We start from the raw sequence: 17,949 nt of genomic DNA, 5'->3' as shown, positions 1-17,949 counted from the left end.
CCCTGATGGCGCAATGGTTAAGAATCTGCCTGCCAATGCAGGGGACACAGGTTCGATCCCTGGTCCTGGAAGATCCCACATGCCGCAGAGCAACTAAGCCCGTGCACCACAACTACTGAGCCTGCGAGCCACAACTACTGAGCCCTCGTACCACAACTACTGAAACCCACGCGCCTAGAGCTCGTGCTCTCAGCAAGAGAAGTCACTGCAATGAGAAGCCCACACACCACAACAGAGTAGCCCCCACTCTCCACAACTAGAGAGTCCCCGAAGATGACATCCCAGGGCACAGAAAACACTTGAAAACTAAACAACTAGACAAAGCCCACGCACAGCAACAAAAACCCAATGCAGCCAAATAAATAAATAAATAAATAAATAAATAAATAAATAAATAAATAAAATTAATTTATTAAAAAAAAGGGGGGGATTTTATCATGGGAAGCGAAAACCTCTTACCACCACCCTCTGAGTGGATTTCAATTCTTGGACTCAGTTTTGTTCTGCAAATCATAAATCCCCTTAATTTTATTACCATTCAGTACACAGTTCCTCCCCAAGAACCATGATTTTTTTTTCAGAATCTGAAGTTAAAATGCAATGTATTAACAATAGTCAACTAAAACCACAAAAACAAATCAGTCTTTTTGCATTTGATCTGGAAGCCTAAGAAAAAGGCAGATTTGTCTCTCTTATTGAATCTCTGTGGGCAACCGTTTAAAAATTCAAACTAATTCTGAGGGTGTGGACATCTAGATTATTGGTTTGATGTTTCTGGTTGCCTTTTTTTCTTGTTGAGAACTGTGACATGTGATCCCATTTTCAAGTGTTTTCTGCGCCCTGAGATGTCATCTACGGGGACTGGGCCCCCGTTTTTCCAGCTCCTAAGGACCCTCTGGCCATCCCAGCTCCTGTGGTACATCTCCTCCTCAACCTTTAATGCTGTGGTGTCCAAACTCCAAGCACGTGGGAATTATCTGGGGATGATTCTCAGCCCCTAAGCCAGACCTACTGAATCAGAATCTTGGGATGGGATCTGGGGAACCTGAATTTTTAACTAGCACTCCAGGTGATTTTATCAGATAATCTGAGGACCAAAATGAAAGCCTCAACTTTACTGAAGAATCGCCCTGTTTAAACACAAAATAGACATGCCTACACACACAGGCTATCATTTATTAACTATCTATTTACTGCTAGGGTCTTCACTAACTTTAGCTCCTTTAATCTTTATACTAACCATAGCAGGTAAGCATCCCCATTTTTATAGCCAAGGAAACAAAGAGGTTAAAAAACTGACCAAAGGAAACAGAGTTGGGAAACGGCAGTGCAAAGTCCATCCATCTCCTCAGCCCCCACCCACTTCTCACTCTCACTGCCTGTTCCCTCTTGAATGGGAAAAGACAGACGCCCAGGAGGAACAGAGCGTGTGGGCTGGCTGCATAGCATCATCCGCTCCATTCTCTCCTTCCCGAGGCGTGTGCCCTCCACTTTCTTCTTAGCGAAGCCCAGTGTCTTTCAGATACTCTCTTCACGTCTTTGAGCCCTCTTGACTTATTCTTGGCAGGGTTGAGCCCCGGTCTCTCATCATGGCCCCTCCATCACTCCGTCCCTTGAACACCTGAACCACCCGTAGAGTCGCTGATGGCATTAGCGCCTTCCCCATCCCCTTCTGAACTCATCAGGGAGAAGGTCAATAGTTTTCCCATTTGGAAGCTCCATCTTTCTTGAGCATTTTGTATGTCAGGCCATTGTTTCTCCAAATCTCTGACAGCCCATGTGCCTGCTGCAAAAGTGCAGGCTGAGCTCCTGCGGCAGGGAGGTCTGAGCCAGGTGGGACAGACCCTGCTGGATGCCCAGCCTGGGGGTACTGTCAGCTACTACACTTTCAAGCAGCCCCAGGGACCCCCGAGAGAAGTGGTAAAGGTCTCTGGAGTCTGGGAGTCACCCCCCAGGATGCCAGAACAAAGGGCTCACTTTAGCCTTAGGCGAGTGTCTCAGGATTCTGGGGGATGTGGGCAGGAAGGATTCATTTGACTCAACGCTGAGGGGTACAACTTGAAAGTCCCAAGCAAAGCGTCCCAAGGTCTCTGAGAGGAATTGTAAGGAGTAGAACCAGCCTGCCTAATAGGAGTTGTAATATTTGAGGGCTCTATGAAGAACCGAGGGAGAGAGTCCAGCCTTTCTGGGAACCTGGAAGAAATTGTGACCCACATGGGGAGAGGGGCTTCCCCCGCTGAGCGAGAGGTATGGTGGAAGGTGGGCCAAGAGGACCATCTGGAGCCGGAGGGCAGTGATGTCCACGTGGCTAGAATCTCTGGGCTCAAGTTCAGAGTTGTGGTGACAGAAACTTACACTGGCAGGTACAGCGGGCCACCACAACGAGACCCTGAGCAGGGAGCTCACAAGGAGAATGTGACACGTGGGTGACAGGACTGGCAGTCTGCAGTTCCACCCGGTTGAGGGATATGGTTGGAGGGGGGACAAAAAAGAGAAGTGTTTTTCTGTGATGCAGCCTCTCATCTAGAATAAGAGCCGGCAAACTACAGTCGGTGGCCGCATCTGTCCTGCTGCCTGTTTGCTTACAGCTGGCAAGTAAGAACACATTTTACATTTTAAATGGTTGGGGAAAATAAAAATAATGGTATTTCACGATGCATGAAAATTATATGAAGTTCAAATTCCAGTGTCTGGAAATAAAGTTATATTGGAACACAGTTCATTTACATATTATCTCTGGCTGTTTTTGTGATAAAAACAGCAGAGTAGAATAATTGTGACAGAAACCGTATGGTCCACAAAACCTAAATTATTGCTAAATGCTTCTTTACAGTAAAAGACTGCTGACCCCTGAGCTAGAAAAATCCTTAGACTGTCCCCTATAAGACGTTTATCCAATTGGCTTCCACGATGGCCGGATCAGAAACTCACCCCAGCTGCACCCACGTGGCTGTGCAGTGTCCCCCTCCACTGGCCCTTTCCCACAGGCCCTGACTGCTGACCCTGCTGGAAGCCACTGACTGCTCCCTGGGGGGAAGGCCCTTGTCTGGCAGAGAGAAAACACAATCGAGCGGGGTGGGTTAAAGCATTCGTGTGAAATTTCAGGCAGGGAAAGCCCCAGCTTCCTCCAGGACCGTTTTTGCCATTTTTCTGAGCTGCTGGGTCCCCGGTCAGGGGGAAGCAGGCCCTGGTGGGGGACGAGGGGGCTGGCTCTGGGGCTCGGGCAGTGGAGGAACATCTGAAACAGCAGCTTTGGAGAGAGGAAACGCCCCTGCCATGCAAAGTCCTCTTTGTTTATCATCACCATTATTAGAAATGTGCACATCCCAGCAAAACCAGTAGGTCACACAGTTACAAAAGAGCCTGCCACACTGGAGCAGGAGGTTTCTGGGCTTTTTCAGCGTGTAGGTTCTAATTCCTGGTACAGGGAAGTGGTTCAGTGAAAGAACAAAATGACTTCATTGTACAGCGAGTTCACTGTGGTCATCCAGAACAGTATCTTTCATTCTCTGCTGACCGCCCAGCACAGGGGTGGGGGAAGTAGGTCTGAAGTTCCGGGGAACTGTGTGAGTTGGCAACAGGTCGGAAGTGAGGCTCATTGATTATCTAGTAGGAATTATGATGATATTGCCACCCATGGGTCAATGGGCAATGAGGTGGTCTGCCAGGACAGAGTACTGGCTGGCACCCCAGGCCTCAGACCAACAGCTGGGCATGGCCCACACCATCTTGGCTCCAGGTATGAAACTGTTCAGCCCAGGCTGATCAACCCCTCTGCGGCTGTGTGGGCTGGGACATGTTGCTTAACCTCTCTGAGCCTTGGCTCCTCATCAGCTAAGCGGGAGGTGGGATGGGGGGAGAGACTATCCTCACTTACCTGGCAGAGCTGTCATAAGCATTATCGATAGTATAGGTGACACCCTTAATTGGCCTTGTAGGTTTCAATAAATTGTAGCTAGTGTTACTATTTACTTCCTGACATCCAACAGAGCTGAAGAATCTGTGGCACACGTGTTAGTGCTTTCACATAGTCTCTCTCCGCTCCCCAAGCAGATTATAAGCCCCTGGAAGGCAGAGGATAGCAAGGAAGACATACCATCTCTGAGCATCTGGTATTGGGCTTGGGGCTTTGTATCAAATACTTGCTTTTCTAATTCTCAGCAACCCCAAAGTGTGTACCGTCTTCATTTACATCATCTTGAGGAAATTTGGGCTATGAGCGGTTTATGAGAGCGTGCGGGGAGGAGGGGAGGCGTGCTGGGTTGGGAGCTCTGGCCCTTCTGCCTTTCTGGGGTGTTCCTCACCTCGGGTCCCTTGTACCCTGCTGGGTACGGGCCTGGCGCTCGGGCAAGAGGCTGGAAGCACAACGCACACAGCAAGCCTCTGGTTTGACGTTTCCTGACATAGGGGTTGCGCCCAATTCAGCAGCAGCCAAATTTCAAAAGGCAAAAGCGAGGGAAGAACCATGTTCCTTTCAGTAGTATCTGAAGTGGGATGGAAAATAAGCCTCTGCTGGAGAGCTGCCCGTGGGCCTGCGCTGGAGAGACGGAGGGTTTCTCCCACCCCGTGCTGATCATGGGAAGGCCAAGGAAACCGATCCCTCACCTTGGGGGAAGGGACAAAAGGCACAAGGATAATCAGGTACATGCAGCCAACCTAAGAGCAGAGCAGAAGCACAGAGGGAATCTGAAGTAGCAGGGGTGGCCGAGGAGTCAGAGGCTGCCAGGAGGCTGCTTCTCCCAGCCTCCAGCTTGCCTGAGCCAATGGCAAGATTCTTTTCTAAAAAGTCTTTGTCTAGCTAGTGTTTATTTAGGGATAAGGTGACCCAACTACCACTATATTTAGTGCATGAAAATCGACAGGTGTTTGCCTCGGGGAACTGCTTCGGGTTTTGCTATTCGTTTTCTGAGTCCCCTCCCTCGTGGGTTTCGTTATGCCATGGCTGTGGGCAAGCTGGCTTCCTGACCTCCGCACAGTCCTCCCGCACTCCCGTACCCTCTGCTCCAGCTTGCAGGTAGTTTACATATTCCTGTATCATGTAACTTTTTTCTTGTTTAAGGGAAAAAAGATGCTGTTTCCATTTTAATTCTGATGTTAAATTATAAGCCAACCCCAATGCAATAGAGGCACCTTATTTCAGCTTAGTCAGTTGACTTAATTTTTGTTTTGAGCTAATCAGTTTAGTTGGTCTCTTTGGCCTCCATTTAATACCACTTACTAACCACAGACTTGGGACGTGTGCCCATCACTCTCCAAATGCTCTTGTTGGAGGGCGGGATACCTGTTCCCTGTACCTCCTCCACGTGCTCCCCTGTAAAATACAGGTTCTACGATACAGCATATCGTAGAAGGGCTGAAAGCTTGAGCCCCAAAGTTAGACGCCCCATAGCCTAGTCCTGGCTCTGCCGGCTGTACGACGTTCTGGTTTCCTCTGTAAACGGAATCGTCCTATCTCCGAGCTGTCGGGAGAGTCAATGCTAACACAGCACAGGACATGGCGTTCGGTGATGTTCCTGGAACATGTCAGTGAGCCTGCAGTAGGTACCCCTCACCATTCCCCACCTGATTCACAAAGGGAGGGTTGTCTGAGAAAAGCTGCTGGCCTGCCCAAGGAATTCCTTTTCTGCACCAGTGGAAGCGGATCTATTACCAAGCAACTCAACACCTCTTCGGCCCTTGGGCCCCGAGAGGCTGGCATAACAACTAATACTGTCCGGTGATTTATGGTTTACTGAGTGCCTTTGGGGGCATAAGACTGGGAAGACTGGGGCCTTGGAGATGGCCGTTGTGCACAGGCTCTGCCTCTCCTAAGATATGAAACCTTGGGGTGCTGGGAGCTTCCGGTCCCTTGTCTGTAAAACGGGAACAGTGCTCCCCATCTCCCAGGTCTCTGAGATCCACAAGCTGACTCTCTCTCTCTCTCTCTCTCTCTCTCTCTCTCTCTCTCTCTCTCTCTCTCTCTCACACACACACACACACACACACACACATGCACACACACAGTCCAGCTTCGGACCCCTCCTTCCCAGGTAATCACCTAAAAGAAGGCAGGTGACACTTGCTTCTCATGCCTTCCCCTAGGACCACTTGTAAGAAACTTCCTACAGTAAAAGGCAGCTTGAGTGGTGACTCTGATGAAACAAATCTGTGATGCAGCTTTGGCAGGAACAGGTCGGCGGACTTGCTCTGAGCTAGGTGAGGAATCACCTTCCCAGGCATGAAGCCGAGCCTCCCGCCGTGGCCCAGCTTCCCTGGCTTTTTGGCGGCACTCACAGAAACCTGCTCAAGAGAGGGAGGCCACTCAAGCAGCCGAGAGACATGTGGTTCATCTGCCAGCCCGGCACATTCTACTAGAGAGCATTCACCCTCGGGAGAGGGACACAGCCCCGTGTACAGGAGAAAGCACGGGACCGGGAGGCAAGAAGCCAGCCCTGTGGGCCCAGCTCTGGTGCTGTCACTCGGGGCAGGAAGTCGCTTGACCTCATCAATTCCCCCTCAGCTTTTGGGACGTGTGGGATACCAGACACCCACCATAGTGCCTCCCAGCTCCTTTCTATGTCCCACCTTGACCCGCCTCTTGACTCTACCTGCCATGAGGTGCACAAGGAGCTGAAGGTCTCTGGAGAGGATGAAGCTCCACCCCAGGTAAGGCAGTAGAGGGTGTGTCACACTGAAGCTTTGGCCTGTGCTTCTCCCAGAGGTTGTTTCATAAACCCTCTCAGGTCCTGTTAATGTTCTTAGCATCTTCCAGCAGATGTTAATCCCAAATTACATGTACGTGACTCTCCCACCCAAGTCACTCCTTAGACGGTGAAGGAGAAAAAAATTCCCCACTAATTGAAAGTGTGCTCCTGGGAAACCCTGGGTGGCGATGGGAGCAGTATTCCAATGCCAAGGAATTAACCCTTGGAGGTGATTCAGGAGTTCTACTAAAACACCAGAAGGGAAAGTTTGGGTGGGGGGTGGTGGTATTAGGTGGGTGGGGAGTTAGGGAGGATACAACAGAGTGTGAAGTTTGCAGCCGTAAGTACTGACCTTGTTCAGGAGGTCAAGAGCTTGCGGTCAATAGTGTTCCAGCATCCAGGAGATAACTACTCATTCTGGGGAACTGAGCACCACCACTGCCCACATCAGTTGCTCTGTAAATATTGGTCTGGACAATGCCTGGACTAAAATGTTTCCCAGCACGAGAATGAGGCATGATAACACACCCATGTTAGTATCCAGGATTCAGCCTCCTGGTTGCTAGTGGCCCCAGTCCAAGTTCTCTACGGGTAAAAACACCAAGTTCAACATTTGCACAAGTTCAATCTCTGACAGTTGTGTGGGAGGCAGGCTGGGGGAAACGAAACAAGCAGGTGTTCACAATCTAGGTGAAGAGCTGATGCAACACAGTAAGTACAGGAGTCGAAACAGAAGCGGGGAAGGTGTCCTGGGAAGCAGGGTAGGTGCGACAGCCCGGCTGACTTTAGGGGCTCGCTGCACAGAAGGACCTGTGTGCCCTGGGACTGGAAGGAGGGCTGCTTAGCAGGGGAGGTATAAGGCTGGAGCTGCCTGCAAAGGACTCCTCATGGGTTTAAGTCTGACATCTGCCCTTGCACAGCAGAGCCTTAAGCAGGTTTTAATGTCTGGGAGGAGCGCAGGCAAGTCTGTTTTAGAAAGAGCCCTCGGGTGAGTCGAGAAAAATGGAGGGGAGACACATGATCTGACTCATGAAATAACCCAGGCAAGAGGTGAAGGCCACACCAAAACAGGCAGCGTCAAACATTTCAGAAGGAACATGCAGTACAAACGAGGAGGAAAAGGATCCTGGCATTGGCTTGTAGGCAAACATAAAAGATTGTAAAATTGCTCTCTGATGGATCCTAATTCTTGTGGCCATGGAGGGAGCTGCTCCAAACTTCAGGAGCAGCTCTAGATCCACACAAAATATAGCCAGTGTGAGTATGTGGCCAGAACGAAGGTAGTCAACGTAAGGCTGAAGAGGCCACTGATTCGGATGTTGACAGCGCCAGGATGAAGGGCGGGGTGAGGAAGCAACAGAGGTGGTGCAGGCTGGGACTCAGGGCTTCAGAGACAGTGTCATCAGATAAACACGCCAAAGCAGTGATCTGGAAGGACTCCGCATACTGGACCGCAGGTAATCCTCATCCTCAGACCAGAAGGTCTAAGAAGGAGCAGCAACAAGCAGGTTGAAGACAAGGGGATGAAGGATTTTACACATTTAAAGACAAGACAACCACTCAGGCATCACTTGATCACTTCTATACTTCTTTTCCAATGTGAAGACACCATGATAGCAGTTGTATACAGTATAGTTGAGGTTATTTTGGTTCTCTTATTGAAATAGGTCTGGGGCCAAGGTCAAGCTCAAGAGAAACTAGCCTTTAGCACTGAATCAAACAAGGTGCCAGAGAAGGTGAATTTCAAGACCACACCACCTAATGTAAACGTTAGCAGAGATGCTGTGGTCGATAACAAAGCTCAGTTTAAATCCAAATATTAAGGGAATTGCAGCCCCCAAGGTAACCACACAGAGAAAAGCACCATCTTTCAGACAAGTATCCAAGGCTGATAATGTTGATAACCGCTTACCATTGTGCAACGTGTTTCCTGAAACCTAAAATAAGTTCACCATTGAAGAGACATAAAGAAATGAGCAGAACTGACATGGTCTTTTTAAATATATCTTTATTTCTCAAACTCAAAGCTTTATTTCATCAAGTTCTAACACATTTTGCATTGACAAGTGATTTCACCTGCATCCCATAAGAAGGTCAGTGGCCATTACACCAAAGAGGAAACCTCACATATCCTAGGAAATTAACATTTGAAAGGCTATGCAAGTATACAATAACAAAAAAGCTTCCAATTTAGTCTAATTTGTATCTTTTCATCTATAGTAAGTTGGAAATTAATGGATAAAAACCTAATTTTCCTAAAGCAGTGATTTTAAATTCAGAAAAAAAAAAAGACCAGATTGCTTGAGTTTTAAAACACCCACAGATCCATATTATTTAATGACTTCCTCTTTAGCAGATGGTCTTCTCACCTTCCTATGCAAACACACATGACAATTTGCACCACCCCTCACTAGCCCAGGCAAAACTCCAAGCATTTTCTTTTGCTTCCACTTAAACTATTCTTTAAGTGATAGGTAAACAAGATTTAGAACTTGAACTCAGAAGAAAGCATTTTCTTTCCTGATCCTCACTTTGGAAGTCTCCACAAATAATCCTGAAAACTTGCCAGGTCTTTTTAAATACATCCCCTGCCACACACCCCTCCCTTGGTCCTCTGAATGGAACTAGCTGAACTGGAGTAGGTTCCAAAGTCAGCTGTGACATTCTGGTCTCTGCCAGATTAAAAATCGAATCTAACCTTGGCAACTGGATGTTCTTTCACCTCACAGAATCTACCCCAAGGGTTCTTCCCTAGTGTGGAGCTCATCAGATACCCGGGAAGCAATGGCCCCAAGGAGCATTAGGGTCTCTGCTCACAACTAGATAACTATCATTTATTCTCTGGAAGAGGACATTTGAGCTCAGAGTCTAGCTGCATCCTAAAACAAGGCACTGGTACCAGAAAGTTAACTAAAAAGGAGGTATTCCTAAAGTTAGGAAGTTGCTTTTGAGTGGCACCATTTTCCAAAGTTAACAAAGCAGTACTAGGTTAAAATCCTAATCTACCATGAAGGTAAGGGGCTAGTGCTAGCAGAGAGGCTGAAGGACAAGCAGATTCGGGGCTTTAGCAATTTCATTATTATTGCATCACCACAAAACACACGTTCACACACAGTTCTCTGTGACTCAAATCTCCAGGGGGGAAAAAATATCAAACTGGGGGAAAAAAAAAAAACAAATCCTTGAATGCCAAACCACATCTGTTGCCACACACCAGAAACCCAGCATCTTTCGTACCCGCCTCTCCCCACCTGCGAGGTCCTCCCAGCTGTGAGCCGTACCACCTCCCACGTGCAGTCAGCAGGAACCCTGATTTGAAGATGTCAGTGATGTAGTTTAGTTTCAGAGTTGAAGTTATTGAGTGAGGAATGGTGTCTCACTGCCAAGGTAAGATTTAAAGGCAAGGTGAAGCTCGAGGCCGGGGACGTAGTGTGTCCTCTTCTGCCAACACATGGGGGAAAAGGTACAGCTTTCATCTCACAGCTGCTCAGCCTGATTCCAAGAAGCAGGCTGGGGTAACAAACTGCATGCCTGCAGAAAGCATCAGAAAACGGCTAAGAGTCCTGAAGCAAATGAGGCTGCTTACATTTATATTAGAACTTGCACTTGAACTTTAGTGCCCTTTGCCACTGCCAAGTTTCATATTACTCAACACACAAAGAAGGGGAACCACTGGACTCAGTACAAGTTCAGAGTACCTGATGCTTGTGTGAGCAGCACAAAAGGCAGGTTCCAGCTAGAATTTCCAGACACCTGAAATTCAAGGTTACCTGTTCCGAGGCAGGCAAGAGGCTCATAGAACAGATGGAGACACCACTAGACCAGGGTGGTATTTAAAAGTGCAGCTTTGGGTGAGTGCAGCTTTTTACCCTGATGGTTCTAGAACACAGGTCTACTCTCAAACTTCAGAACAGCTGGGCTAAGAACTTCAGGTGAAGGGAGTCTATCGAGATGGCCATCGTGCAATTGTGGTAAATAACTGGGGGGCTGGGGATTTCTAGCAACTTCTGTGCCTCCCTTCATCCTTAAAGGAGGACTAGTACTAGATAGGAAAAAAGATATCAAGCAGAAAGAACTCCAAGGACAAACGGGAAATTTAAGTACTTGATGCAGCTCTGATCCCATCTTCATCCGGACCCTCGTTACCCTGATCCACAAGCCTTCTCGTAGAAGCAATGCTGACTTCTGTGAGCAAGTGCTTATGCTGGCGGCTTTGTCATATTTCAGAGCTTCGGTTAAACAGATCTGTCATCTTTGTGCAAACATGTTGCCATTTGACCACAATGGCAGCCTTTTAAGGTCATGGATGACCACAGAGTTTTTAAAGTTGGGGCTCACTCTTCACTGCCCTTTTTAACACTGAAGCACCCCAGGACCCGCCTCAATGTAGAACCAACCTTGACTCAAAGCCAGTGAATTCAAATATAACTACTGGTTCACAGGGAAATAGAAGCTGGTTACACTAAGAAGTGACTTTTATTCAACTAGTCCACAACATGGATACCAACTAAGCCTCGGGTTTCAGTCATGCCTGATCTGCTTTCAAGAGGACCAAGACAACGTATTCCAGAAAAAACCCTGAAAATATAATCTTCAGGGAAAGGTACACCACTCCTTTTCTACTAAGCATTAAGGTAACTTCATTGCTTCAAGCAAAGAGAAAGCAATCACTCAGGGCTTGGGATTTTTATGGCCACAGGAGAAAGTAAAAATCAGGAGCATGGATTTAATTAAATCACTCAAGAAACTAAGCTGGCTGGCAATATGGAGTTTCTTTGCCCTGGATACCCTAAAGTGATGCTTTCTAAGAGATCCCACAAAAAGCTTCGAAACACAAAGTCCCTTACCCTACTGGGAAAGCAACAGTAGCCTAGAACTCTCCCATTTGCTAAGCTTGCTTCAGACTAGAGATTAACACTGTTTGCCTTCTAAAGTGCAGAGTATAAACAAGTATGGTCAATCTACCAGAGTAAGGAAGATTATTCTTCTTCATTCTCTCAATTCTTCCCAAATACACCAGAAGGAATCCTCTTGAGGATGCCTTGGGGGCTCGGACACACACGAGGCCCCACTGATGGAAGGAGCGCCCACCTCACACGCAGCACAGGGACAGCAGGTGTGAATCTAAAGCAATTTTAAACCAGAGAACTCTGCCCGCAGGCACGGACCATTCCACAGGTCACTCGGATCTACTGAAATCCCTGGATTTGTTTGCTGTCCAAAAGCCTGGAGAAGGAAACCACTATTTTTGAAAAAACAAAAACAGAAATCAGCCAAAGTACTCCAGAAAAAACAGCCAGTCATACTTGGAATGTGACCAAAATGGGTTTCCGATTAAAACATGGGAAGACCCTCACATCAGTTACGGCAATGACTCTAGACTCGGCACAATCCTTAGTCTTGGGAAGAGCAAAACAAAAGTGATGAGCTGATGAGGGAAACAAAAAAGTGTCATTCAATAAGAATTCCTCACTTTAAAGAAAAGAAAAATTGAACATTCACGTTTCCTATTTACAATCCCCCACCACAATTCTACTGAACATTATGTTGCACAGTTTATTTTGTTTTCAAGTTACATTTCAAGAAAAGGTCTTTTTTTTTTTTTTTCTCAGCAATATCTCACCATTCTTCGTGATAGCACAGCATCTAAACCATAAACCACTTCCAACCAGATTGTAATTCTCCAGCTATCGGCTTTGGTTTATTGAGGAGAGAAATCCTCAGCTCTGCTGACAGAGAATAAACATAAGCAATTTAGTCCCTTGAACAAAAATTAAGCCACAAGAGCACCCTCATGTTTACCATTTTCTGCGGGACTAAAATTGACAGAAGCAAATAGACCATCCGCACAACTTTCATGTAAGTGCTGAGAATTCCAAGTGAGGGCCGACATCCCCTACCCTAGGCTCCAGTGAGAAGCCCAGCAGCTGGAGACTTCTACACTGCCCACGTGTTTCCCAATCTCAACGACCGCACGGAGCTCAGACGTCCCTGTGCTGATGTTTGGAACACGGCATGTTAGTGTCTGTCTTGGAAAGATGTGGATAGGTCATAGTTCCTATAGCATTTTCCAAAGTGGCACTGGAATAACAGGTCCCTTTAGGGTTGGCTCATGATATACTGGAGACCCATTCCAATGGGCACACAAAGAAAAAAAAAAAAAAAAAGCAGAATCAGAGCTGAGTTCCTCTTTAAAAGCCAAACACCTACATCTAGAAGAAGGCTCCCCTACCTGAGAGCCCTCGCCCTACGGGGGTTCCCCCTGTGGAAACCCTCGGGTCTCAAGGTTAGTTACAGGGCAGCCAGGTTGGGTAGGGCTGGCTGTAGGTGACCGGAGGGTGGGCCACGTAGTAATTGTTGAAGTTGCCGTCACTGACGTACGGCGCGGGCTGGTAGTAACAGGTGACGGTGGTGGCATTGGGGATGATGTTCTGCTCGGCCAGCACGCGCAGGGCCAGCAGGGAGATGAGGTTCAGGGTCTGCCTGCGCTCGTGGCCCATGAGGCACACGGTGCTCTCGTTCACCACCCTGCGCAGGGTCATGAGGTAGTCGTACTTGCTCCTCTCCTCCTCGGCGAAGTGGTTCTGCAGGTAGGTCTCCAGCTTCCTCTGCTGCTCGAGGATGTCGGGGAAGTCGATGAAGAACCGGGAACACATGTAGCGCTCCAGGGTCTTGATCTCGTCCTGGTCGGTGGGCCTGAAGTCCCGCACCAGGAGGTTGCTGTACTTGAGCAGCCCCCCGCCCCGGATCTCCTCGGGGTTCTTGGTGGCGATGAGTCTGTTCTGCAGGTGGTCCAAGGCTTCCTCGAAGTCCCCGTACACGCTCTCCCCGATGACAGTGGGGTGCAGGTGCTCGGAGAGGGGGTGGCTGGAGCAGTCATAGAAGAAGAGCAGGGAGTCCAGGATGATCTGGAAAGAGTCCACACTGAACTCGAACTGACGCCGAATGGAATCCACAAACTTCAGCTCCACGTTCCGCCCGTTCTTGTTGGAGAGGGAGATCAGGCTCCAGCGGTCAGTGTCCGTGCACACCTTCACCAGCTTCTGGACGTACGCCTCCTTCAGAGTGACTGGGCTGATCTTGAGCTTGTTCACGCCCTCCGGCAGGAAGTTCAGGAGGGAGCACAGAACCACATCCCTGACCAGTTGAAACTCGGCCTCTGTGGGCAGAGCCACGTGAAAGATGAGGTCCAGGTCTTTGCAACCCAACCCGTTGTCTTTGACCAAGACGTGGCCGGCCGCAGAGCCGTTCAGCCGGACGTCCTGCACTTTGATGCCCGCCTCCTCCAGCCGGCCGCGGACCGTCTGCACGATGTCCTTCAGCGTGATCTCCAAGGTGGGGAAGTTGCCTCGTCCGTGGATGGGTACGACCTCGGTCAGGACCTCATGCAGCCGGCTCACCTGGTCCCAGGTGAGCACGCTGAAGGACACGCAGTCGCTGGTACTGCTGCTCTCCTCTGCCATCTTGGGGGATGTTCTTGCCGGGGAAACTGAAAGGGAGGGAAGAGAAACAGAGTTAGGATTCACTTCTATGTGACAAAGCAGCTCCAGGGACTCCGAGATGATGCTAGTTTCTCTCTGAACATCTTCCTTACTGCAAAGTGGCAAAGAGCACCTACCGCCGGGTGCTGCTGTTGAGGATTAAATGAGCTTAAACACGTTAAGAACAGTGCCTGAATGGAGTAAGGACAATATACACATAAACTTACCCTACACCAAATCTGACAACTTCGGACTTTTGTTTTCTGTGGGGTTTGTTTGTTTTGCCCGTTTTGTCTGCGTGAGGGTAGGGTCGGGGGTGGAGCCTGTGTGTGAAGGTAAGCAGACAAACTTACTAGACCGAGTAACCTAAGCACAACGTTATTCAGTAGAGGGTCTACAGGTTTTGCTAATTTTCCTTGTTTTCCATGGAAATCACCTCTCCTGCTTTGGGCTCCCTAACTACATCCTGAGCTGGTTGATACCTCGGGACAATGCCCACACAGGACACAGGATCCACAAGAGAAGCTTCCTTCTCTTCGTGAATAGGTGGATTCTCAACCCTGGGCTTAGTCCTGCTAGAATCAAATACGCCGATATCCTTTTCACTTACGGGAGCTGTCTGCCCCGTAACAAACAATCCTGTTATCCAGGGTAGGACCAAGGAGGTGTCTGAATGACAAAATTCCTGAGTAACAAAGGGTTAGGTCAGCCAAGCAGTGGAACCGCTCTGCCCAGCAAGGAGGCCCCACACAGGATGTGGAAAACCTCCTCAGGGCAGTGTGATTTTTCAACTGTATTTTGAAAACGAATCCCTTCAGTCTACCCAAGGAGAACAAAGTTAGCACTCAGTACTAGGAGAAAAACATGCTTCTCAGCACATCACCAGCTAGAACCACAAGGGTACCAAAGTAATTTTCAACTAAGTTATATTGTTCAGAAAATGAAACAACAGATTCCCTCGAAATGCTAATATGTAATAACAAAAACGGATACATTAGAAAGTCCAGGTGCTGTGGATCCACATGGGTCACATATTATTAGCTAGATGAATGTAAAAGGCTGAGGTGCTGCCCTCAGACTTCACTGCAAACAGAAAGTTTTGCCACCCCCTTCACTTTTCTGACTTGCTAGACACACAGAATCCATCCCAATGACCTGCAGTTTCATTGTTTGGAAGCGGCTGCCTTTAAAAGCACGTCCAGCATGCATAGTCCTGGGGTTCCAACTTAGGTTTTTAGTCTTGCACTGGTGCCAGGGACCCTCGCCTTATCTATAGAGCTCAGACCAATGGGATGGTTGTTGATCCATGCTGGGGGCGCCATTGGACACACCAAGATGAGCTTTCCAGGAGCTGGCCATCAAGGAGGAGGGTGAGAACACAATGTCTCAATATGAGGCAGTGTGTCAGTGAAAGAAAATGTAATATGAAGGTAGAAGACGTGTCAGTTGATTGGGGCGAACAGGAAGGCCACAGAGGAGCTCATTTATGGGGCGGGGACACAGCTGACAGAAAGGCAACAAGAGCTCTCAGCGGGGTTTGAGGGGCAGAAGGCAGCCGAGACCTGACAAGTTGTCCAGTCTGGCCATCATGCGCCTCTTCTCAAGCCAGATCACAGGCTCCCTTTAGTATGTAGGTTAAGGGACTGAATTTGCTTAGTTGGCCATGGGAAAGTAGATCACATGATTAAAGCAGGCTCCAGGAAGGCCAATGGGGGATGGGCACTCTTCTGCTTGCTACTGAAGAATACTTGCCAAAGGGAAGGTAAACGTTTTTCTTCAAACCTGTTTGGACAGCGTTAGAAAGCCCTAGGCTATCTAGATTATCCTACCAAAGCACTTCTAAGTTAAGGATACCAAGCAAAATTTGTGATGAAATATTTGATGTTTACTGTGGCTGGCCTTTGGTTTCAAGTCAGATTTGGGACAGTAGAGATCTCATTTTAATGTGCTCTATATACACTTGGTTCTTTGTGGCCCCTTTAATGATGAGCGTAGCACACATTACACTTGTGCCAACTGTGTAGGGCATTACACAATTAAGTTCAAATGATTACAGAAAGGTATGGCTCCAGCTTTGTTTTGAAACACTGCTAAACTATGATTCAGTGACATAGATTTCTGCCAGGTGTGTTGATTTACCTATAAAAATACAACTTGCTTTACCCTGTGTATCAGCTGTTAGTGTGCTTCCAAGGCTCGGGTTTCTGATATGGGCATAAGAAGTCACAGCAATAGAGGAGCTGCAATTCAATCAGCACTTGGAAAAGAAGGGAACAAATAATTTTAAGAAAATCTCTAGGAAGAAACTCAATAATGTTGTAGAGGAGAATAGTTGTAGGAATCACTTTTGACTCGTGCCTTTTTTTAAGGACTTGTTAAAAAAAGAAGTCATCTAAAGTCAGGACTACTCCCACCTCTAGAACAGTGGCTCTTAACACTAGAAGCGGGACATCTAAGACCAGAGAGAATCTGAGGAAAGCTATCACTCATTCTTGGGGCGGGGGTGGAGGGTGGGAGGTGTAGTACATATGCATGAAAATTTTCACATATTTTAAAATCTCTGAAATTGTAGTAGATTCAAAGTTAGAATCTATTGTAGACTGAAAATTTGTAAGGTTCTAATGGGAAGAGGGGCAGGAATAGCCAGAAAAGTTATTAAAAATTGGAATGATGTCTACTAGCCTGGTAAGAGATATTATGAAGCTACAATAACTGATAACAGCAATGATATTGGCAGAAAAAGGCAGACAAATAGATGAAACAGAATTTTTTAAATCTAGAATGAAAATCTAGTACATAAGGGGATTTAGTGTATAAAAAGGAGGCATTCAAAATAGTAAAGGGGAATTTTTGAGACATCTGGATAGTTATCTAGATTTTTAAAATAAGCAAGGATGGCTCCTTAGCTTGTGCCAATCTAAGATCTAGACGGATGAATCAAAGACTTAAGTGTAAAAGGATGAAACCCTAACAATACCAGAAAAACATGAAACTTATGTAAATTTATATAGAATAGGTATTCCTTTCTAAATCACATAGAAGTCACAAAAAATTGATACATTTGCCTATATAAAAATTAAAACATCTACCTGGTGAAAACACCATAAAGACGTGAGAAGGCAAAACCAGGAAAATACTTGTAACATTAGACAAAGCAGTCATTTCCTTAATGAATAAGGAGCTCCTACACATCAGAAATACTAGAACCCCAACATAAAAGAAGGGGCAAAGGACATGAACAGTGGCTCAGACATTTAACATATTCAAACTTACCTTAAGGGATGGGCAAATTTAGACTTCAATGTATCATTTTTACCTATCAGATTGGCAAAGACCAAGAAGCAGACACTTCTGGTACACTGCCCGTGGGTTCCCTCTGAAGAACAACATGGGAGTCTCAATTTTAAGTGGACATACTCTTTGGCATAGCAATTCTACTTCTAGGAAGTCCACTTTGGATTTTATCCTGTGAGTATACATGCAAGTATGCGCAAGGATATTCATTGAAGAATTATTTATAAAGCTACAAATAGTGATTGGTAAAGAAAGTTAAATGACTTGATGCATGTATACAACAGGATACAAATGCCTGCAGTTGTCCAAAAGAATGGTGGCTGCTCTATCTGTATGAATATGAAATGCTTATCAAGATTGATGAATAAAAAAGCAAGTGTGAAACTGTATGTGTAAAAGCACAAGTCTATGCTTACACAATCAAAAATCTCTGGAAGGATATACAAGTAGTTCAGCTTACACCAAATACCACTTCTAGGCTGGGGTACAGG

The 17,949-nt window shown here is 47.1% G+C and overlaps 1 protein-coding gene across 1 annotated transcript; it reads right to left on the bottom strand.

Moving 5' to 3' along the window:
- Window positions 1-12,970: 12,970 nt before the first annotated feature.
- On the bottom strand, window positions 12,971-14,158 carry TENT5C (terminal nucleotidyltransferase 5C; the record flags this gene model as incomplete). The annotated part of the gene is made up of 1 exon (XM_079727195.1): window positions 12,971-14,158. The coding sequence occupies exon 1, from the start codon at window positions 14,144-14,146 to the stop codon at window positions 12,971-12,973; it is 1,176 nt and encodes a 391-aa protein (XP_079583321.1). The 5' UTR covers window positions 14,147-14,158.
- Between the last annotated feature and the right edge of the window lie 3,791 nt (window positions 14,159-17,949).

The sequence above is a fragment of the Hyperoodon ampullatus genome, assembly GCF_949752795.1.
Source record: "Hyperoodon ampullatus genome assembly, chromosome: 2".
Taxonomy (NCBI): Eukaryota; Metazoa; Chordata; class Mammalia; order Artiodactyla; family Ziphiidae; genus Hyperoodon; species Hyperoodon ampullatus.
The sequence above is the reverse complement of the archived record's forward strand: the minus strand, read 5'-3'. Positions and strand labels throughout refer to the sequence as shown.